Source organism: Sesamum indicum, linkage group LG5 (assembly GCF_026168435.1).
Source record: "Sesamum indicum cultivar Baizhima isolate 11 linkage group LG5, ASM2616843v1, whole genome shotgun sequence".
Classification (NCBI taxonomy): domain Eukaryota; kingdom Viridiplantae; phylum Streptophyta; class Magnoliopsida; order Lamiales; family Pedaliaceae; genus Sesamum; species Sesamum indicum.
Genome location: NC_142661.1, coordinates 10,638,574 through 10,657,817, shown reverse-complemented (window position 1 = coordinate 10,657,817; position 19,244 = coordinate 10,638,574). Strand labels below are relative to the sequence as shown.

Below are 19,244 nucleotides of genomic sequence, written 5' to 3'. Positions count from 1 at the left end.
GTCTTGAGCTCTATAAATAGTATACACAGATTAAATATATATATATATATATATGTAACTAAACTAAACAAAATTTTTAAAAGTGAGAATATATTATAGGGATAATTACACTTTTCTCTCCTAAAATTTGATGTAATTACTACACATAAACCCTCTATGATTTGAAGAATTATATCTAGTGCTCTTGAGGTTTGCTTCTGTCTAACAAATATGTCCCTTCGTTAGTCACAATTTATTGAATTTGTTAATATTAATAAAAAAAACTAAAAAAAAATCGATATTTATCATCAATTGACTTAATGCAAGTCAAATAAATATTTTATGACTAAACTATTTTTATAACGTTGAAAATTTACTTCATCACGTGCATTAATGTGTGATAATGTATAAAAATAATTTTGTCATAAAAAAATTTATTTAATTTGCAATAAATTAGTACTAAATCAATCGAGAAGAAATATAACTTTTAATCTAATTTTTTTGTTAATATCAATTAATTAACGAATAAACTTATTTATTATATAAAAATAATCTTAAAAATATTAAATATAATTTTTTAAATTATAAAAAAATTACGTGTAATTATATTAAATCTCAAAAAACATCACTGTAATTTCTCTATATTATACACACACACGCATTGATCTAACACCAAAGAAGGATAGAAAATTCTTCCTACATCAGTCCAAAATGGCTGGGGCAAATTAGTCTTTTGGCAGTGCCGGAAACATAGGCTAATTAATAGTGGCACGGAAACAAATGAGCCAACATATAGATAATCAGCAAGCAACCAAATCAACAGTCAATCATATAATAATAATAATATAAAAATATACACAAAGATTTTGGTAGAGGAAACAAAATAAAATAAAATATTATGGGGTTATTAAATTATTAATTAGTAGAAAAGGCCAAATTAGGTGGAAATATTAAATTGAGAGTTATATAATTTATTGCTTATTGTTGTTCGTATATTAATATATTAGTTATTGATATAATGCTTAGAAAAAACCAAAATAATGCAGGATTCTCGGATTATTAGTATTAGCATATTATCATTATTTTATTTTATTTTATTATTTTGGGGTGGGGGAGGGGGGGTGGGATGGGGTGATTAGTAAATCTATGACCAGCTTTACTTTACGTATGAAAGAATATTACATATATTTTATGGTGAATTACGGGGACAGTTTTTGAAATTAGATCTAATTATACAAATATTTTATAATTTTTGTAAAATTATAAATATAATTTATTAGATTGTAGTGTGCAATTATAAGCAAAATTTTAAAATAAATACACATCTTGAGATAAAATACAAGAACGTGTACTTATAATTTTGTTGAAAATAGTGTGTGATTGTCTAAATAGATTTAATTTGTTGATGTGATATACTTATTTGCCAAGTATTTAATGAGATTAAATTACTAAATAGAGTTTTGTGGTTGATTTTCTTTCGTATCATTGTGTGCCAATTAGATTGATTGTGTAACAATTATGTCTTAATTTAATGGTTGAAAGTAAGACTAATATATTCGCCTCCTATCACCGCCAGGGCCCAAGGTAAACTGGTTTTCACTACTCTGAGGCCCTTCAAAATTTCCAGACACACTTTCTTGCTTTAGTTGACCATCCTCGACAGGCTGTCCATATTGGACAAGTCGTGGCTTTTTTACTTGGGCACTTCCTGTATCCTGTGTGCTAATGATGCTATGGAAACGCACAACCACATGTTCTTCTGATGCTACTATTCCCGGCACTATTTAGAGGAGATTCACGTCATGTGTGGGTTCCTCGACCGAACTTTTTTCTTGGACTAGAGATGTTACTTGGGCTTCGTCATGATGGAGAGGGAACAACATCATTAATGCAGCCTATAGAACATTACTTGCTTCTATGGTCTATCATGTTTGGATGTAACGCAATCGTCATCAGTTTGAGAACATGCTCCGCGATGCATGTACTCTCTCTGTTATTATTATAAATGATGTGCGACAGCAAATTATTAGTACTGATTTACCTTTCTCTATTAGCTCATGTGGGCTTTATCGCTTATAGTGGATTCCTTGACCTGTCGAGGGTAAAACTAAAGAACGATTCATGATTGTATTGTACTAGTGTACTTCTTGTTGTTTAATACAATTTACAATTACCAAAAAAAAGAAAAAAGCTAATATCTTATAAAAAAGTTCAAGTTCACCATAATTTATCTTATCTATGGTTAGAACCTCTTTTTCTAAAATCCCATTTTTATAAATATGATTTTAGTCTCTAACATAAATCCATTTCCATTGATATCTTATGTTACGTAAATTCATCATAATTTATTATTTCATTATTCTCCCTCACTTAATCTTTAGAAGGAATATATTGATACATTAATCAAATTCTTTAAATATCAATGTAATAATATAATTATTCCTCCTATAAAAAAATATAAAGAAATCTATTATTTCTGAAGTGAACCTGCCTATAGTTGCAACGATGATGATGTAATGGCATACAAATCCAAAACCCTGGAAAGAAAACAGCCAAAATTGGCTTCTACTGCTGCTGTTAGAACAGCCCATAAATCTATACACAAACATACGTACAAACACCCATATATTTGCAGATTCAATGTCAGTAGCATTAGGTGGGTGGGGTGGGGAATACACATAGATCTGGCTCAGTTTCTCTAACTACATTCAATGGCAAAACCATCTTCAGAAACTAGAATCAAACATGGTATACAAGAAATGTCATGACTTCAATACAAGCAGGATCCTAATCAATAAAGAATCCTGTCTCACCAAATAGCTGTGTGTTACTTCGGAGGCCATTATCATATCCCTTTTGTCTCTCTGCATTATCTTTGCTGTTACTGAGTACCGGACGATTAATAAGGACTGCTTTGGTTACATTATTCAAGATAAGCAACCTCTGTTGACTAAATAGGTCGTCATGCTTCTAAGGGTACAGCTGAATCAAGCTGTACACGGTTTAATCTGACGGTTCCAAGAATATATTCTGGGAGTTCTGCCTCTTCTTTTGCCTGTAACATATGGAAATATCATGTTTTTCGTGTATAATATGCATGATTTAACAGCAATCTAAATTTGAAAGTGAACATGATGTTGAAAATTTAGAAAGGTAAAAGGATAAAAGTAAGAAGATTATAAGGGGATGGAGAAACTAAGTGGACAAGGTATGGTGATAGGAAATTGCGCATTTGCTGATTCTAAGTCATGGTTTATAATATCTGAATTAACTCGAACCTCAATTTTTCCCGTAAATGAGATAGGACTCTTATTTGTCATTGCACCACCGAAGCGTGAAGGAAATTCTAAGAGGGCTTTGGTTTCAGCCAAAACCCAAATACATCATATATCGTTTATTACACTTTTCATGTGGTTCATTTTAAAAAGTGTGACCAATCACATGGTGAAAGTGCAAACACCATCTAGCAAAGAAAAAGGAAATTCCAACATGCACTAGAAGTGAAAATTGACTCGGGACTTTCTCAATGACATTCAACTTATTTAGATTCTCTTCAATACACAAAGGAGTTATCATCATGTATCAAGTGTGCAAAAGGTTTCTCAAGTTCCCAGTATCTACGGTATAACGAATAATTGACAGTGTGTCCTGATTCCTGGAGTTGTAGAATTCGTTGCTTTTGATAAAGATATCCAGGCATAGAAACCATAGCATGTTGGAGCAAACAAAATTATCAAAAGAAACAATCAGTGGCCCACGTGGAAGCAGTAAAAGTTTTCCATGTTTAAATGTTTTGAATTGCAGAAATATTAGGCCCCTGGAAAGAATTTGTGAATTAGGAAAACATATGCAACATTCTGATGCCAATGTTGATCTGACATATGTAAAGATTATCTTCTTTTAATGTATAGAAAAGTTCCTGGTGAAGAATCAAGAATTTAGATTGCCAACAAAGTAAAACCTAGAAGCCTTATTCAAAGCATATGAAAACCCATACTTTTTGAAGAAACATGATCTTGCAGATGAATTGATAAGGCACCGCTGAAGATGGTATTGATTCGGGTTGTACTTATTCATTAATACGTAAAAATCATCGGGATAAAGGGTAGAAACCAGAGTGTACGCACCTCAATAACTATTGCAAGATCAACAACAAGGCTTGTGACATATCCAAGGACGAGACTGATGACACCCCTTGCCACAGATGATGAACCAATATCCACATCAATCTGCAGGAAGGATTACCACTTAATCATCGTATCTGTAGGAGGGCTAGAAGATAAAAACCACATATGGAAATATATCATTCAAGTGCAATCAAATGCATCCCGTAAACCATGACATCAGACACAGCTAAAAGCTCCTTCACAGTATAGGTACTTCCTGTGAGGCTCAACTGAAGCAGCATACTTTTAGCTGGAAAGTTTGAATTGGGAAATGCTATTCATGCATTTTCTAAAGCATTTCTTCAATTCTTAATTACAGGTGGTTTTTCCTTCAATCATCATTTCATTTCTTCCATCCCCCTCGTCGTGTAAAGTTCTCAAGTTACTGTCAGATGTTTCTCAATCACATTCCAGTTAGGCCTCCAAGAGTTTCACCAGTTTGTTTCACTGCTCTGACCACCCACGCAAATTGATGGTGCAAAATGAAGTCCAAATTACTCCATAGTTCAATTCAATCAACACATAGGCAACAGTTGTGCTCTATATAAAATTCACCAGCATCTGACAAGATTCCAGGACCAAAGAAGTGGGAATCTCACCTCCAGAAAATTGTCCTGCCTGAGGTACTTGCAAGTTACTGCTTTTCCAAGAAGGCAAGCTTTCGTTCCAACTGCCCGCTTTACCATCCAGTATCCCTTTTTTTAAAAAGACAATTGTCAAAAACAAGAATCATGTCAAGCATACACTCCAAAACTAACCAAGTTTTCACTTCAGCAGATGGAGCTACCTCAACAATGCTTGGAATAAGTTTGAATCTTGAATCACGAAACATATCAGTGCCATCAATAAATTTACCCAACAATGAGTCCTTCTTCACAGGCCTGTCTGCAGCATAATAGAGAACAAGGCTGTAATTTGGTCTGGCTGGTACCTGATACAAGGAAACCACTATAAGACTTTCTCATCCAAAAGCTGTGGCCTGTGGGTGAACAGAAAAGAAAGAATTTTAAGAATTGACAAGAAAAATTCATTTCACCACACCTAAATTGTACACTGTTTATGTTACTACAAATTTTAGCAATGAAGTAACAACAATGTGTCTTTGGACAATCAGCAGTTTGCCCAGATATTAACTTATTGGCAGCTATATTTGCAGACTTGTTTTATGACCCTGAACAAGTTTCACCATATGTGAAAATACAGGCTATGCGCACAAAAACTTATAAAAGACAAATAGTTGCTAATGCTGCTACTGAAATCAATAAGATTACATATAAGCTCCCAGAACATTAAACAGAACATATGTAAGCTTAATACTTAAAAAACGGAAGACATATAGACAGAAGCGAACCTCAAGATTGATGACAAGAATGAATGGAAGTTTCTGTCCTTCGGGGCTCTGCGTTAGGAATGATATTAGAAAAAAAATGAAGGAACAATACAATCATCAGAAATAATCAGAAAGGAACAATGACAACTCATGACATCAGCAAGTTGTAGCGTAAACACTACGTATTGATGTCATGATATCTAAGATAATACAACTACCAAAAGAAGGAATAATACAATCATCTGAGAGTAATCAGAATGGAACAGTAACAACTCATGGCAGCAACAAAGGAAAACTGAAATAATCTTTACTTATTCCAAAAACTTGAAGTGAAAAACAAAGAGAAGTTGATCGGATGACATATAGCAGATAAGCCAACTGGATAGCTTGAAACAAACAAGAAGGAAGACTTCATGTGCAACAGCTAAACTTCATTCTTTACTAAATTAGGAAATCATCTTCAGCTCGGTCGAGAGCATTCATTCAACAGAGAATTAAGACATTTTAAGCAAAGAGAAATCGTAAATTCAAGCCATCTGTGCTCTTGCTTAAAATAGAAATTGCCATAGAGTGATTTAAATTGCCAATTAGCAGAAACTCAATAAGGAAAACAAGGTTGAGAACATAATAAGACCAATCTTAAATTATCACTAAATCATCAGCAAATTTATTTTGAGGTTTAACAGCATTTTGCAAAGGTTTATGACAGTCTTACCACCACAAGAATGTAGTTTCACCACACGAACAAAATAGTTATAAACTTGGGACAAACGAAGATATTACTTAAGAGGATAATTTCGTGTATACAGTCAATTCAGAAAGACCCAACATTGGTTTCCATAGTAAAGCTTAAATTCTAACCGCCAACTCCTCTTTTAATGAATTTTAAGTTTAGAATATAATTTCATCAAATGAATGTTAAGAGCATCATCACATGACGGATAGGAATATCAGGTAGAAGCATGATTTGTCTGAGCACATCGAATGTTGTAATCCCGCATATCAACTATACCTGAACAAGGCTTTTAGGATGCAAAGCAACCTTTGAGGCACAATCTTCCACCTTGAACCAGTCAACTGCGATGAGCTTGAGAAGAGGTTCTCCACCTTTCACCTGAGAGGTTATCAAGCAAGAGCATTTTTAATCAAATTAGATTGCATTAGAAAAGTTACGTTTGAGTACGGATAAACATGAAAAAATTATGATACAGAATTAGATCTGTTCTTCTGCTGAACATGAATTCAGAACGGTCCTTTAAACAAATGCCTGTCCATCTTGGAAGTTGGCTCAATAATGAGTTTATCATTGGCAAAGTATAGTAGAGACGAGAAATAGAGAAGTCAAACCAAGAGAACCTTGAATCTAACCAAGTTTGAGATGATCGCACAATACAAGTTTCTATGCTTCGTGATGATCAACTCTAGAAATATTAGAGGCACAGACAAGGTTTATAGTGGTAAAAGCCTCTCGAACAAGGAAATGGACAGGAAAATCTTTGACAGAAATTACTAGTGAATAAATGACAAGACTAAATATTGATGATTGAACACATCAAATAAATAAACTTCTAATAGCAATGGACTCTTAAGCAGAGCTGAAAACTAGAATTATTAAATCTCGAGATAAGATCTATTGAATCACCAAAACAACATTAAACTTGAACTTAATACAGAATGAGGAAAGTTAGTGAACACCTAGGGCATATTCATTTAAACAGAAAATAGTTTGAAACTTATGACCGAAACTAGATTGCTTAAATTTGACTTCCAAGTCCATCATGCTAAAAATGAGGAAGACTCTCTAAACATATACCCTTCAGTCTCTAAGACATTCGTGGTTATACCATGAGTACAACCTCCAATTTTTTAATTCAATTAGTCGGTCACAGTTTTGCATCCTGAAGTAATAGACAAGACTTTTCTGGTTAATAGACTTAGTAGATTTATCTAGATAAAGGACTTGAGAGAAGGAAAATAATACATACAACAAAACCCTTCTGTCCCTGTAAAATAATGGAAAGATAGTTGATAAACACTTAGCAAAAGTAATAATCTAAATATGCAAACATAGAATTGAGATCTAATTAGAACCTTTTAAATTGTCAATCCGAAATTGGAGAGATTGACAGAATACCTTCAATTCTTCTTGAATTACATTGAGATTAAGCTGAACTGAGATGGTTCAAGTTTTATTTAATGTCAAAAGACAAGCAGTATAAACTTCACATAAAGTGCTGTATTTTATAGTGTATGAACCGACCTTCATGTTATCTTTCAAGTATGTCTTCCCCCTGATCATGAATCCAGAACCATCTGGAGAAGACCAGCAATTCTTATCACTTTCATCCTTTGCTTTCTTCATGGTCCCATGAAACTGACTTGAGTCGAGACTAATGGGAGGTACATTTGAGTTCAACTCATTTGATTCTGGTGCTGCACCAGATGCCAAAATAAATCTTAGCACAATAATTTAAATAACAGATAAAACCTATTAATGGTGGGAAAATATGAGAGAAAAGTAGCCAGTTTTTTCCAAAATGAAAGATACTGGCATGACAAGTACCTGAAGACCTCTTTAGTGTTAAACTTGCTATGGCCCAGGAAATGTTCTTCAGTTTAATCTTCTTCTCCTGGTGAATAAAACAAAGTCAGCAAAGTGTTCGGTCTTCTAAAAATAAAGGATTCAGTTGATGCAGTCACACCAAGGACCAAGAACCTTATTGACTTCTACTTCATTGTCACTACCCTCATCAGAAGATGAGGAATCACCAGCAATTGCATCATAGAACTCGTCTGCTCCTTCTGCATCCTCGAACTCACTATGGGATCCAGAAAAATCAGACACTTTCGAATGAATTATTGTAGTAGATGACTCAGATGTAAGTGCTGGATTTGCTCCAATGTACTCCTTCAGACCTGAACAAATCATATAGCAAGAAAACATCACTATTATACAAACAAATTGAGTTCCAGGTCATTCAAGGAAGCAAAAAGAAAACACGAAAATGAAAGAAGATGTAAAGCATGAGTATGTGATGGAATAGAAGAAGAGAATCAAGATTACAGCCCCAATTAAGTACAAGATAAGGCTGTCTTGAGCAGAGTGAAATAGTTGAGAGAATGGTATATGAAGAAATACTGATAAGAGCAGCATCAGGGCTTCCACAGTATGAAGCCATGTTCCAAAACCATGGGTTCATTAATATGAAAAACAGTCTTGTTACAAGACCAGCTTGCTCAAATAATCAAGTAAGTTTATTTCTCAACATTTGAATGTCAGAAGAGGAGAGAAGGTCTGCTTGGTGATTGTATTTGAACTTTTGCCTTACTGTCTTTAATTATGAAAATGACGGACTTATGCACTCCCGCAGTTCATCAAACTTATGCAATGAATTAACATTCTGAAAAATGGGCAGGGGTTACATGACAGGAGAGGAGGTATGCAATGTTTCAATCAGGATTACTGGTTAGGAGTAGCTCTCAGTTATTCGCAGCATACACGTTCTGTAAAGTAGGACTGGAAGTATTACCAACCTGATACTTGACTCAGCAATGCATAAGGAACAGTCTTTTCAAACTTCTGGCAGTGTTTATTCCTCCATTTAAACCAACCTTTGGGGCTTATCTCAAGCGTTTGTGTAACTAGACACCTCGCAGTATTTGACGGCGAAGATGTGCTTAAATTACTGATCTCCCAAGTGGAAGCTACAGAACAAAACAAAGCAAAAAAGGAGTTAGAGAAAACAGCAAGGTTCATAACTGCCGCATAGGGAAATATTGTGCCAAAGGCAGCATTCGATAAGAATTATCTGAGCAACAAAATACATAAACCAAAAAGTCCTACTTAAGCCCACTTAAATGCTTAGAAACATTAAAGGATTTATTCTCGGTCGACCATGCAATTGCAAAAGCAGGAAACTGAGGTGGGTATAATTTTGGGACTAGATCCAAAGTGATAGTTTCTCTCACCTTAAGTGCAAATAATTAGTGAAAATATGGAACCAAGAAATTAGAAGTCTATTTGGGTTGAGAACCCCAAGGAACAAAATATTGCCGTTTGGCTGGCTTCTAAACTTGGTTTAGCCTTCAAGTATACATGTCTTCAGTGCACATAATAAATGCTTATTTAAAATTGGAAGCTAGTATTTAATACTATATTTTCTTACGGTTGATTTTTGTGCGCTTATAGCCAGATCTGGGAGGCCGCTTCTTGTGTACAGAAGGAAACTGCAGAATTGCTGCACCAATAAGTGTATATCAAACTGTCAATCACAAGAACTGTGAGTTTATAACAATATCAATGAATAAATTTAAGCAGCATATCTACCTTACTATTTGCACCCAAGAAAATATGCATTAGCTAAGCAACAAATATAGAAGATTAATACTCCATAATATTTTACATTAACAGACAGAACTGACATCTATTCTCATATCCACCAAGCACCAAGCATATGCTAAACCTCAAACTAACATAACTCTGAAAGAATCCTGGACAAAGAATTTGCTAATAGATTCTTATTTCTAGAAGTAGACCATTAAAAATTGATATTACAGCTGAATGTAGACTCGACAAAAATTGATACACCAAATTTTAACAGAAAGCTTTAGAGAAGAGCAGCATTAACTGCTTGATTTCGTAAAAAGTGTCATGTTCAACAAAGTCAAAAGAAAATAAATGATGAGACCATAATTGCATAAAATCTTCATACCTACATTTTAAAATACAGGGAGCTCATCATAATTGCTTTATGTTTCTTTTCTCTCTGTTTATCTTCAACTTCGTGTTATAGCCTTATTGGCTTAACTCCATAATAGTTTTTGGAACTTTCCTAAGTAGACCACAATATCATTTTCACAAAGTTTCTAGTAACGGCTCCTAGCAGTAGGACACACACATCAGGATGGGTATCTACTCGACCTGGATCTGATATGAACCTATCATTTCAAGACCCAGCATTGAGCAGGGCAATGCATTTGCTCTAAACCACACATGATGATTACCATATTGATAACACGTATTGATATGTGGTGATTAACAAGACTTCAATACTCAATAGAAGCTACCGAACATAAGCACAGAGAAGCTGACATAAACACAGATTCTTACTGTATGTCCCATCTTGTCCTCGGACCCATTGCCTTGAGAAGACAAAGTCTCTTCTTGACTGCCGCCTGCATATAAAACCCTTCTTTCAAGTGATGCAAATACGAAGAACTAGATACAAGAAGCAATTAATGCATCCCTCACTTTTCTTTACAAGCATCAGCTCATATAACTTTTCAATATGAATCATCTTATTTGTGTGAATGCAGCCTCAGCCTCACAAGAAGAATGGCTATTTGTGTGACTCTAACATGTCACTTCCAAGTCATATGAACCATCTTTATTTGCACCAAGATCACTATATACTCCTTCAGCACCGAATGGGAAATGATATCATGAAGCTTCTTGAACCAAAAAAAACGAACTCACCAAGTAAAATAACGTGGATCAAATGTCCCATACACAACATCAAAGTGTCCATTAACAGAATCAACCAACTCCAAGTCACCTGTCAAAGTGTCCCACCTGTAAAAGAATATTAGATGCCTGACACTTGTAACATCAAGTACCACAAACCAAAGGCTTTCCAACTCACTCGTATCTCCTGTGTCGATCAGGATTCAACACAACTTCAAATACAGTATCTGCACTCGCATCAACAACACCAACAGCTTTGACCAGTACACCTTTATCACACTACAAAACAAGGCAAATGAGCTGTCTGTCTTCAGATTAATTTAACTAAAGCAGATAAACACGCAGTGCTGGTATGGAACCTAAATGTCATTTACCAAATATATACCTGCATATTATCGGATGGAAACTGGTGGCTGAGTTACTATGTCTCTAATGCTTTCAAGATGGTTCTCTTAAATCGCTAACTTCAACGGCCCCAGTATTTTTAAAGTAAAAAACACTCAGTTATGACTTATGCCATGGGTTTAAGGAGCCAATCTTGTTTAGGTGTGTGTTGATTGAGGAAGCCAGTAGCCAGTATCTTCAAGAAATAAATAAGAAAAAACCAAAGTATTTTTGTAACGTATATGTTTCTAGGGGTTGTAAAGAGGGATCAAACATGCAGCACATTGTTCAAAGGCAAAAAAAGATGCTAAGATGCTATGGAGAATCAATCATATATTTGCTTCACTCAAGGTGGATCTTTCGATTAAAAAAGCATGTTGTTAGGATCAAATACCACGGTTGCCTTATATTAAGAGACAGGCATTTGCCTATAGTTCATCAAATCGGAAAATCCTACATTTCTCTTATTTGCCTCCAAGACATACTTCTTGGAAATAACTCACTACTAAGAAAAAGCTCGAGTTCATGATCTTGTCAAAGGGAGACATATCATAGTAGTAAACGTTATGCAAACAACAATAAAAGTTTTGATCAATGAACTACCTTTGGGCTGGCCACATCTTCAAATATTCGCACACCTAAAACAAATAAGGATTTTGAAAAAAAAGATATGTTAGTCATGTCTTTCTAACTAAACTAAAATTCTTAAATAAACACTAAGAATATGGCAAAGCAAAATTCTCTTGTTTAAGTCTATGAAATGAATCAGATCTTTTTGACATGATACAATCAAATAAACCATTTCTCCATTTTTCATCAAATTTAATGATAGTCAACAATTAATATCAAAAACCTATAGAGGTTCTCAAAATGTCCAAGTGGCAGACATTCAGGTTATCAAGTGAACTAACAGGTCCATGAAGTCTCTGATCCATGCTCTCAACCTGTTTATTTCAGTTCTATTCATAGGCTTTACTCTGCCAGGCTTCTCAGATCAGTATCATCTGAGAAGGGAAAAAACTAGTTTTATACGTTGTGTGGCTCTTTTTTCTCTGAAAGTTATCATGATCTTGTAGTCAATCAAATTAGTTAACCATACTTATTTGTCAATTCTCTCTAGATCGTGAATCTGCAACTGTACTTACATATTTCCACCATAATTGACAAACAATTCCATCCAATTCAAACCATCTACGGATTTTGAGTAAGAAGTCCAATTATAGCAACTAGACTCAGGTTAGGTTACTGGAACCTTCCCAAACTTCATTATTTGCAAGTGACCATGTGCAAGTTCACATTTCCACATGTTTTTGTCCATATGCCCTCAAACATCAGACAGCACTTCCAATCCCATTCCAAATCCATTTTGAACCGGCAGGTCCGGCACATCATGAAGCAAACCTTAAGATAATAAAAGGTAATATAGGATCCACCTGGAACTGTTTCAAATATCTGTTCCAATATAGTCTTCAGAAAATATTTTGTGCTGTCCCAATGTTGAAAGTATGTTGGAAAACGAAAATGCTTATGAATGAAGTATATTCAAATATTTTGCCTCATTGATATAATTTGCCACTGTACCGGCTGAGGCTTCCTGACAAAGTCGACTCCACATAATAGGATGGGTAGATTTACCCTATTTTATCTTATCTTTTATTTTTAAAATATAAATGTTTAAACTCCTACCACTGGTATTCAGTATAATTGTCAATTTTTAGGGTCTTCTGCCTGAATTTCCCCCTTTCTACTGCCACTGCTGGGTTCTCATCCATCTCTGTTCTTGTGGCACCCATCACCACATCATTGACCTTAAATTTATCCGTATGAATTTCTTCTTCCTCGGTACCAACTTTGCATGCAACCACTGCGGTGATGAAGTTTGCTATTTCATCAAAAGAACCACACTTCCCTCTCCTCACGACTGTTGATGGGCCCACCATCTCATCATTGAGCTTTAATTTGTCCTTTTCTGGTTGCTTAAGGGCAAGCCAACGACAGGGCAGCAAACAATATTGTGGTTTTCAGGATGGTGGGGAAGGCGGTGGCTTTGGTAGATGGCCCTGCAGCAAGATTTAGGTTTTTGTTGCGCTAATGTGGCCATGACTGGGTGAGTACATATCTAACTACTTCTTTAACTGAAACAAGGATCAGAGGAAAGTTATCCATCATCTAACTGTATCTTATCAAGTCCTCCAGAATGTTCCCAAAATTTTCAACCGAAAAAGGATAAAAAAATCAGCAATGGTAGTCTGAAAATCGTACTTCAGGAATAGAAGAGTCCATTCAAATTCAAATGCAATTCTATCCAAGCTGAGCAGCAGCAGCTGTCATTTTCCTTTGGTGCTCATGCTAAATGTAAAAAACTTTTCATGTTCACTTTCATGTTAACACAAATATCAGCAACCAAAAGATTAGTGGTTTGCGGGACAAACTTTTTTCCAGCAGTGCCGCAAAAACAGGCAATTCAGAAAATGTGGTCAACTTAAGCTTGATAAAGGTTATAAAGACTAATACGGGAATATGAGGATGCACAAGCAGAAAACATTTGGGGCACCCATCAAACAATCTTCATATAAATCATAGACAATTGGCACATCCACATAATATGCAATATTCTTGAGTAACTTCATAATGGAACCTGGGATCTTTTTAATCATTCCTGTAGACAGATAAGATAATGAAAAATTGAAAATATCTTATATACAACAACTAAGAATTTTGTGATGATTTAAGTTGAGAATGATCATTTAAATGCACATATATTTCAGGTGAATAGACTTTACAAAAGAAAAAAAATGAATGAAGACTATGAAGTCTACCATTGATTGTACGGACACATTTCCATTCATGTGCCTCGACAACATCACCACCATCTGCATCAAAATATGCATCCAATCTACCATCTGTACCTAAGCTTGAGGCTTTGCGCAAAAGCACTTCCGGACCTATGAATAACACCATACAGAAAACCAGAAAGAAAAGTTGCGAAACTCTAATTATGGTAAACCAATTAAATCGGGAGAAAAAAAAAAGAAGAAAAAAGAATCACAGTAAAAACACAGAGCTCTTGGAGAAGTACAACCATAACATGATTATGTGACACAAACACAAACAATGGCACGCAGAAGTTGATGTGAAGCTGCATACACTTTTGACATTTAGCATGATAAGTATCAAGGTATAAGCATTCTAATCTCCGAAGAGACTGACCATAAGTCTAGACAAGAAAAGCTTATGTTCTTTCAGCTGATAATGATAAACAAAGTGCACCATACTCATTCAACTTTATGTAAACAAACTCTATTAAGGTGACATAAGAAAAGTTAGAAAACATAAGACAATACCAAACATTTGATCAGGAAAATTGATTTCTCGCACAAACATATATGTACCAATTGCCTATAAATATGAAATGAAGAAATTTAATTTAACAGGATGCAAAGAAACGTAAGTCAGTACAAGAGCAAGTTTTTGCGAAAAATAGCAAGACTAAAGATATTACTGTCACACACGATAAAATCAACAAAACAAAAATAGAGAATTAACAAAAAAAAACAAATACATTAATAAGTACATTACAAAGGAATCAATGGTAGTGTTTAAATTGTAGAGACACATTAGCAATAAATTGCTATGGAAACACAAAAACGATTATGAATTACCAAATAAGACCCTTGTAAGATCAAACAAAAGCACCTCACCTTGTCCTATCCTTATTAGCTTCTTTAAACCATGAGCATAACGCCGTACTCTAGGCCGATGTCCCTCCAGGTTAATCCTCCAACAAAGAAAAATTAATCTCAGACTTAGTAGTAGTAGCCCTAACTGTCAATGTGAGTAGAATCAACCATACTTTGAAATTAACAAAGCAGAATTTGCCTATCACATGTAAACAAGCAAAAGCTTATCTGTACATACAAATATTACTCGAATGAAGATCAAAGACTCATGTTGAGTAAAAATCATCATGAGATCACAATACAGAGCAGTTCAAATTTTCTCACCATTTCTAAATTAAGCTACCAAGAATTTAATGGTATATACTGTCACCTTGGAGTAGAAACAAAAGCAATTATATGTGAGATATGAAGTTTACTTTTCAAATAAATCCTCCGGTGAGTCAACTACTCAATGAGAAAATGTCAATTTAGATTCTCATATTTATGATTAACAGAAAAAATATAATCCAGTGATCTGAACATACTCATCCTCCATGTTCAGCTTGTTTCTCACACTACCACCTCTTGAAAACTCATACTCGGCCTACAATTCAACAACAGACAGTGAGATATTCAAGCAGCAAAAAATAATAAACAAAATGTGTCAATTCCTTTGATCAAGATAGCTTGGTAATTAATTAATGCTCACTGGTGTTGCCATCCATGTCTACAACATAATGTAAAGCAAATTTAAGCATTGCTCAGAAAAATTAAATGGTTGAAAGCCAACATAAATGGCAACAATGAATGGAGCTTAATCCATTTGCAATTTTGTTTTCTAAAGAAGGGCACAGTTCATAAAAGTCATTTAACTAATTTTCTCCAACACTCTACTCTTCGCATGTCAAATATAATGCACATGAGGGCCCTATGGAAGTGACATTGTGTCACCTTAACAGTAAAGTCCTAAAGTTAAGATGGTTATCAATGTCAAACAAGCAGAAATAAAAATCAAACACATTAGGGGGAGGGGGAGGGGAAATATCTCCAACCTCATCCAACTATCTCATTTGGATAAGTCAAAGTTTAAATGCATTTTTTTTCTCTTTTTTCTCTCATACCTGTTGTTTAGCATGATCAAATGCTTCCATCCATTTCCGGGCATCACCGGCTGTATTACAAGCAATCTTGCAGGAATCAAAGATTTCTTCACTGTGAGCAACTTAAAGAATACAAGCACACCATGTCTAGCTAAAAACAATTGCATGGAAAGTAGTGACAGCATGTCAAGCAACTTGCAATACTTGTTCTTCAGTAATCGCGCACTTCAGCAATAATGTTACTTTAGGTAGGAGCTCTAATGAATCTGTACTTCATGAACTCAACATACAGCTCAATAGAAATCTTGAGTCATTTGACTATCTTCAACAGGCAACAAGTTCACTTAATAGTAAGCAAAAGTACACCCAAGATTTGATGTTCGGTCTTAAAAGAAAAACAAGAATCATGGATAGTATTTGTTATATCTAACTATTTTGGTATTGAGGAACTATTGGCCCCAGACCAAAACTTTAGCTGGTAAAATTAGCACTTTATCCAGGAGACAGGAAAAGGAGATGTTCCACAGACTTGTATACTCAATAAACAAATTTGCATGCCCTACAAGGACTGCCAACTCTAACCCGAATAGATTAGAAATAAGCTACTGTCGTTTCAGACACAGAAACATGTCAAAAGGGCTTAACCATCTCATGCATATCAGCTTCTTTGAAAGATCAACATAATGAAACTGTCACTTACTTCTCCCTTCTTGGTTTCGTCCAAGCGATTGTAGAACCTTAGCACGTACACATCCTACAAAATGTCCACATTATTTTCAGAGAGAAAACATCTACTTTCTGTGAAGCATTATGTGTGTTGTACTCGAAATAACACACTAAGCTTACAAGGACAGAGCACTAAATAAGTTGAAGCAGTCATAATATGAAAATTGACAAAAAGAGGTGGAATAGCTTCCTGAAGCATGGAAAGATCTAAAGAATATGCCCAGAGGCCTTACACCATGGTTCAACTTCCGTCGCCCTAACTCCTCCACCATAAGTGTATGCCCTATGACACCCCTTCGAATAGGTTTCTGCAAAAAATGTATAGCCAGAGTCACTGAATACAAAAGGTGGAACATTAAGAAATTGCATTTGTTAATACAGGATGAGTTGCAGGTAAACTGAAGATGGTAAGTTCATACTGATCAAAGATCAGTAGCAAACTGATCTGTGATATTCAGTGTCAACTCTAAAATGTCAATCCAAAATCAGATAGAATAAGGTTTCTAGAAGGATTTCATTTTGTGCTCACTTCACACGAGGGCCCTTGCAAGAATACCATGGATAATGCATACAAACTAAATCCTTCATGGAATCCATCTAAAAGTATAGGAACATGAACAAAAGTTATGCTTATCGAGCAGGCAAATTCTCTTTGATGCAGTAATTATTTCCCACTTATTTTTCATGTAGTGAACCGGAAATTAAATGTGGATGATGATATTAGCACTGTATCATTATTTCAGATGCTCCATTATTCACTTCCTAAAGTTTCTTATATTCGAGTGCATTAAGTGAATTTTTAGAGCCCGTATTGGGGTTCTTAACTTCTGCAGTAACCATAGCTGATAAGACGTGACTTAACACTTCACTGACAACTTTCTGCCTTCTGGCACCTCTCTTTTCCTTTAGGCAATTTAAGGTGATCAATCATAAAGAACGAGGGGCTCTACCTAAACTGCATGTAGAGGTGAAGCCAAGGAAATTGAAGATTACATTTTTTTTGTGTGTGTACGCCAATCTATTTCACAGAGACAAGAACATAATGCTATAACCTAAACTTTTTCCAGTTATGCAGCACCAAAACTTATCCAAATCCTCAAAAGCAGATAGCACATTAATGATAAATACCACATGCTGTCGAAGATGTTAAAAAACGTGACAAAGGATGCATGTCTTCATAATCATTATATCAAAAAGAAAAACTCCAGTCCAGGCCAAATATTTGTCCCTCAACCCTGTGAGTCTTGGGCTCATCCCTTTTCGTTTCATATGCTTTACTGGAACTTTTCCCAGCTCCTTATCCTGTTTGAAGCTAATTCTTGACTGTAAATCCAAAAAAGTGTTTAAGAGTGGGTACTGCGCTCCTCATAAATCCCCATGTGACGCTCCGTAACATCAGACATCTAGCCTAACCCGAAGCAATCTCTTCTACCAAAAGAAAAGAGCTAACAACAAACTTCAGCCTTGGAAGTGTGACATAGTTCGAACGCAATCCGAAGGTAAATCGTCACCCTTCGTTACCATATCCATAACTTGACTGTGCAGGTTCAAATAAAACCCAAACCCAAACAAAGAAAACATGGAAAATGAAACCAACTTACTTTCAACTTCAAGGACTCCCAAAAAAATGAATAAAAATACGTAACAAAGGGCCGGAAGACGATACATACAATGCCAGGATGCTCACTGGGATCGCGTTTATACATCTCCACATACCGGCCGCGGATGCGGAGGAAGCGGAAGTGGCAATACTCATGGCCAATCGAATTAACCCCCACATGATAAACCCACCCCGAATACTCAAACCTCTCCCCACCGCTGCTGTTGCTTCTGATGCTGGTGCCATGAGCATCGGTATTGACGGAATTACTACTTGGCCGCAATCGCTCCTCGGAGCCAGACTCCGAGGTGGCACTTTCCGACGAGGCTCCTTCACTGTCCACCTTCTTCAACACCGGCACAGAAGCCATTTCCAAGAATCAAGATCTAAGCAAGCGTGTCTGGGAAGAGAGTGGGAGGGAGGGACGAATTGAATTGGCAATGGGAAGTCAAATAGTAAAAGGACAACCAAGAAAGTGGACTGAACGCAGAATTGTGTGCATGTGGGGTGGCCCCCCCACCATGTCTTCTTCCCTACCTATAATTGCCGGGGTATATACAATATATAATTACATTCATAACCTCTCAATAAAGTAATTACATTTGATACCTTCCTAATTTAAATTTAATTATAATTATACTTTTTTTCTTTTATGAAATAACAAATATACACGAATAGAACACGCTTCTGACTGTACACCTAATTTTATAAAGGACAAAAAAAAATTTGTATAATTAAATCTAATCTCAAAAATCTGAACGTGATTTATTTTTCCTTATATATTCCTATGTCCAAATATATGATTTATTATTTTACAAATCTTCCAGAAAATAATT

At 35.3% G+C, this 19,244-nt stretch overlaps 1 protein-coding gene across 3 annotated transcripts; it reads right to left on the bottom strand.

Annotated features, from left to right (window-relative positions):
• Nucleotides 1-2,517: 2,517 nt before the first annotated feature.
• LOC105162389 (protein ENHANCED DISEASE RESISTANCE 2-like) lies at nt 2,518-18,898 on the bottom strand. Of its 3 annotated transcripts, XM_011080389.3 has the most exons (22): nt 18,479-18,890; nt 17,042-17,116; nt 16,783-16,836; nt 16,104-16,169; nt 15,528-15,586; nt 15,025-15,101; nt 14,143-14,268; nt 11,927-11,961; nt 11,118-11,218; nt 10,952-11,047; nt 10,586-10,650; nt 9,642-9,713; nt 9,010-9,180; nt 8,192-8,391; nt 8,039-8,105; nt 7,736-7,908; nt 6,488-6,589; nt 5,497-5,544; nt 4,933-5,076; nt 4,745-4,840; nt 4,107-4,208; nt 2,518-3,034 (listed from the first exon to the last, which is right to left on the bottom strand). In XM_011080389.3, exons 1-22 carry the CDS (start codon nt 18,776-18,778, stop codon nt 2,942-2,944), a joined length of 2,322 nt encoding a protein of 773 aa, XP_011078691.1. In that variant the 5' UTR covers nt 18,779-18,890; the 3' UTR covers nt 2,518-2,941. The 3 variants fall into 3 exon arrangements, with proteins under 3 accessions (XP_011078691.1, XP_088736580.1, XP_088736579.1); XM_088880454.1 differs by lacking the exon at nt 18,479-18,890 and having other exon boundaries at nt 16,104-16,153; nt 17,042-17,122; XM_088880453.1 differs by lacking the exons at nt 2,518-3,034; nt 4,107-4,208; nt 4,745-4,840 and having other exon boundaries at nt 5,039-5,124; nt 18,479-18,898.
• Between the last annotated feature and the right edge of the window lie 346 nt (nt 18,899-19,244).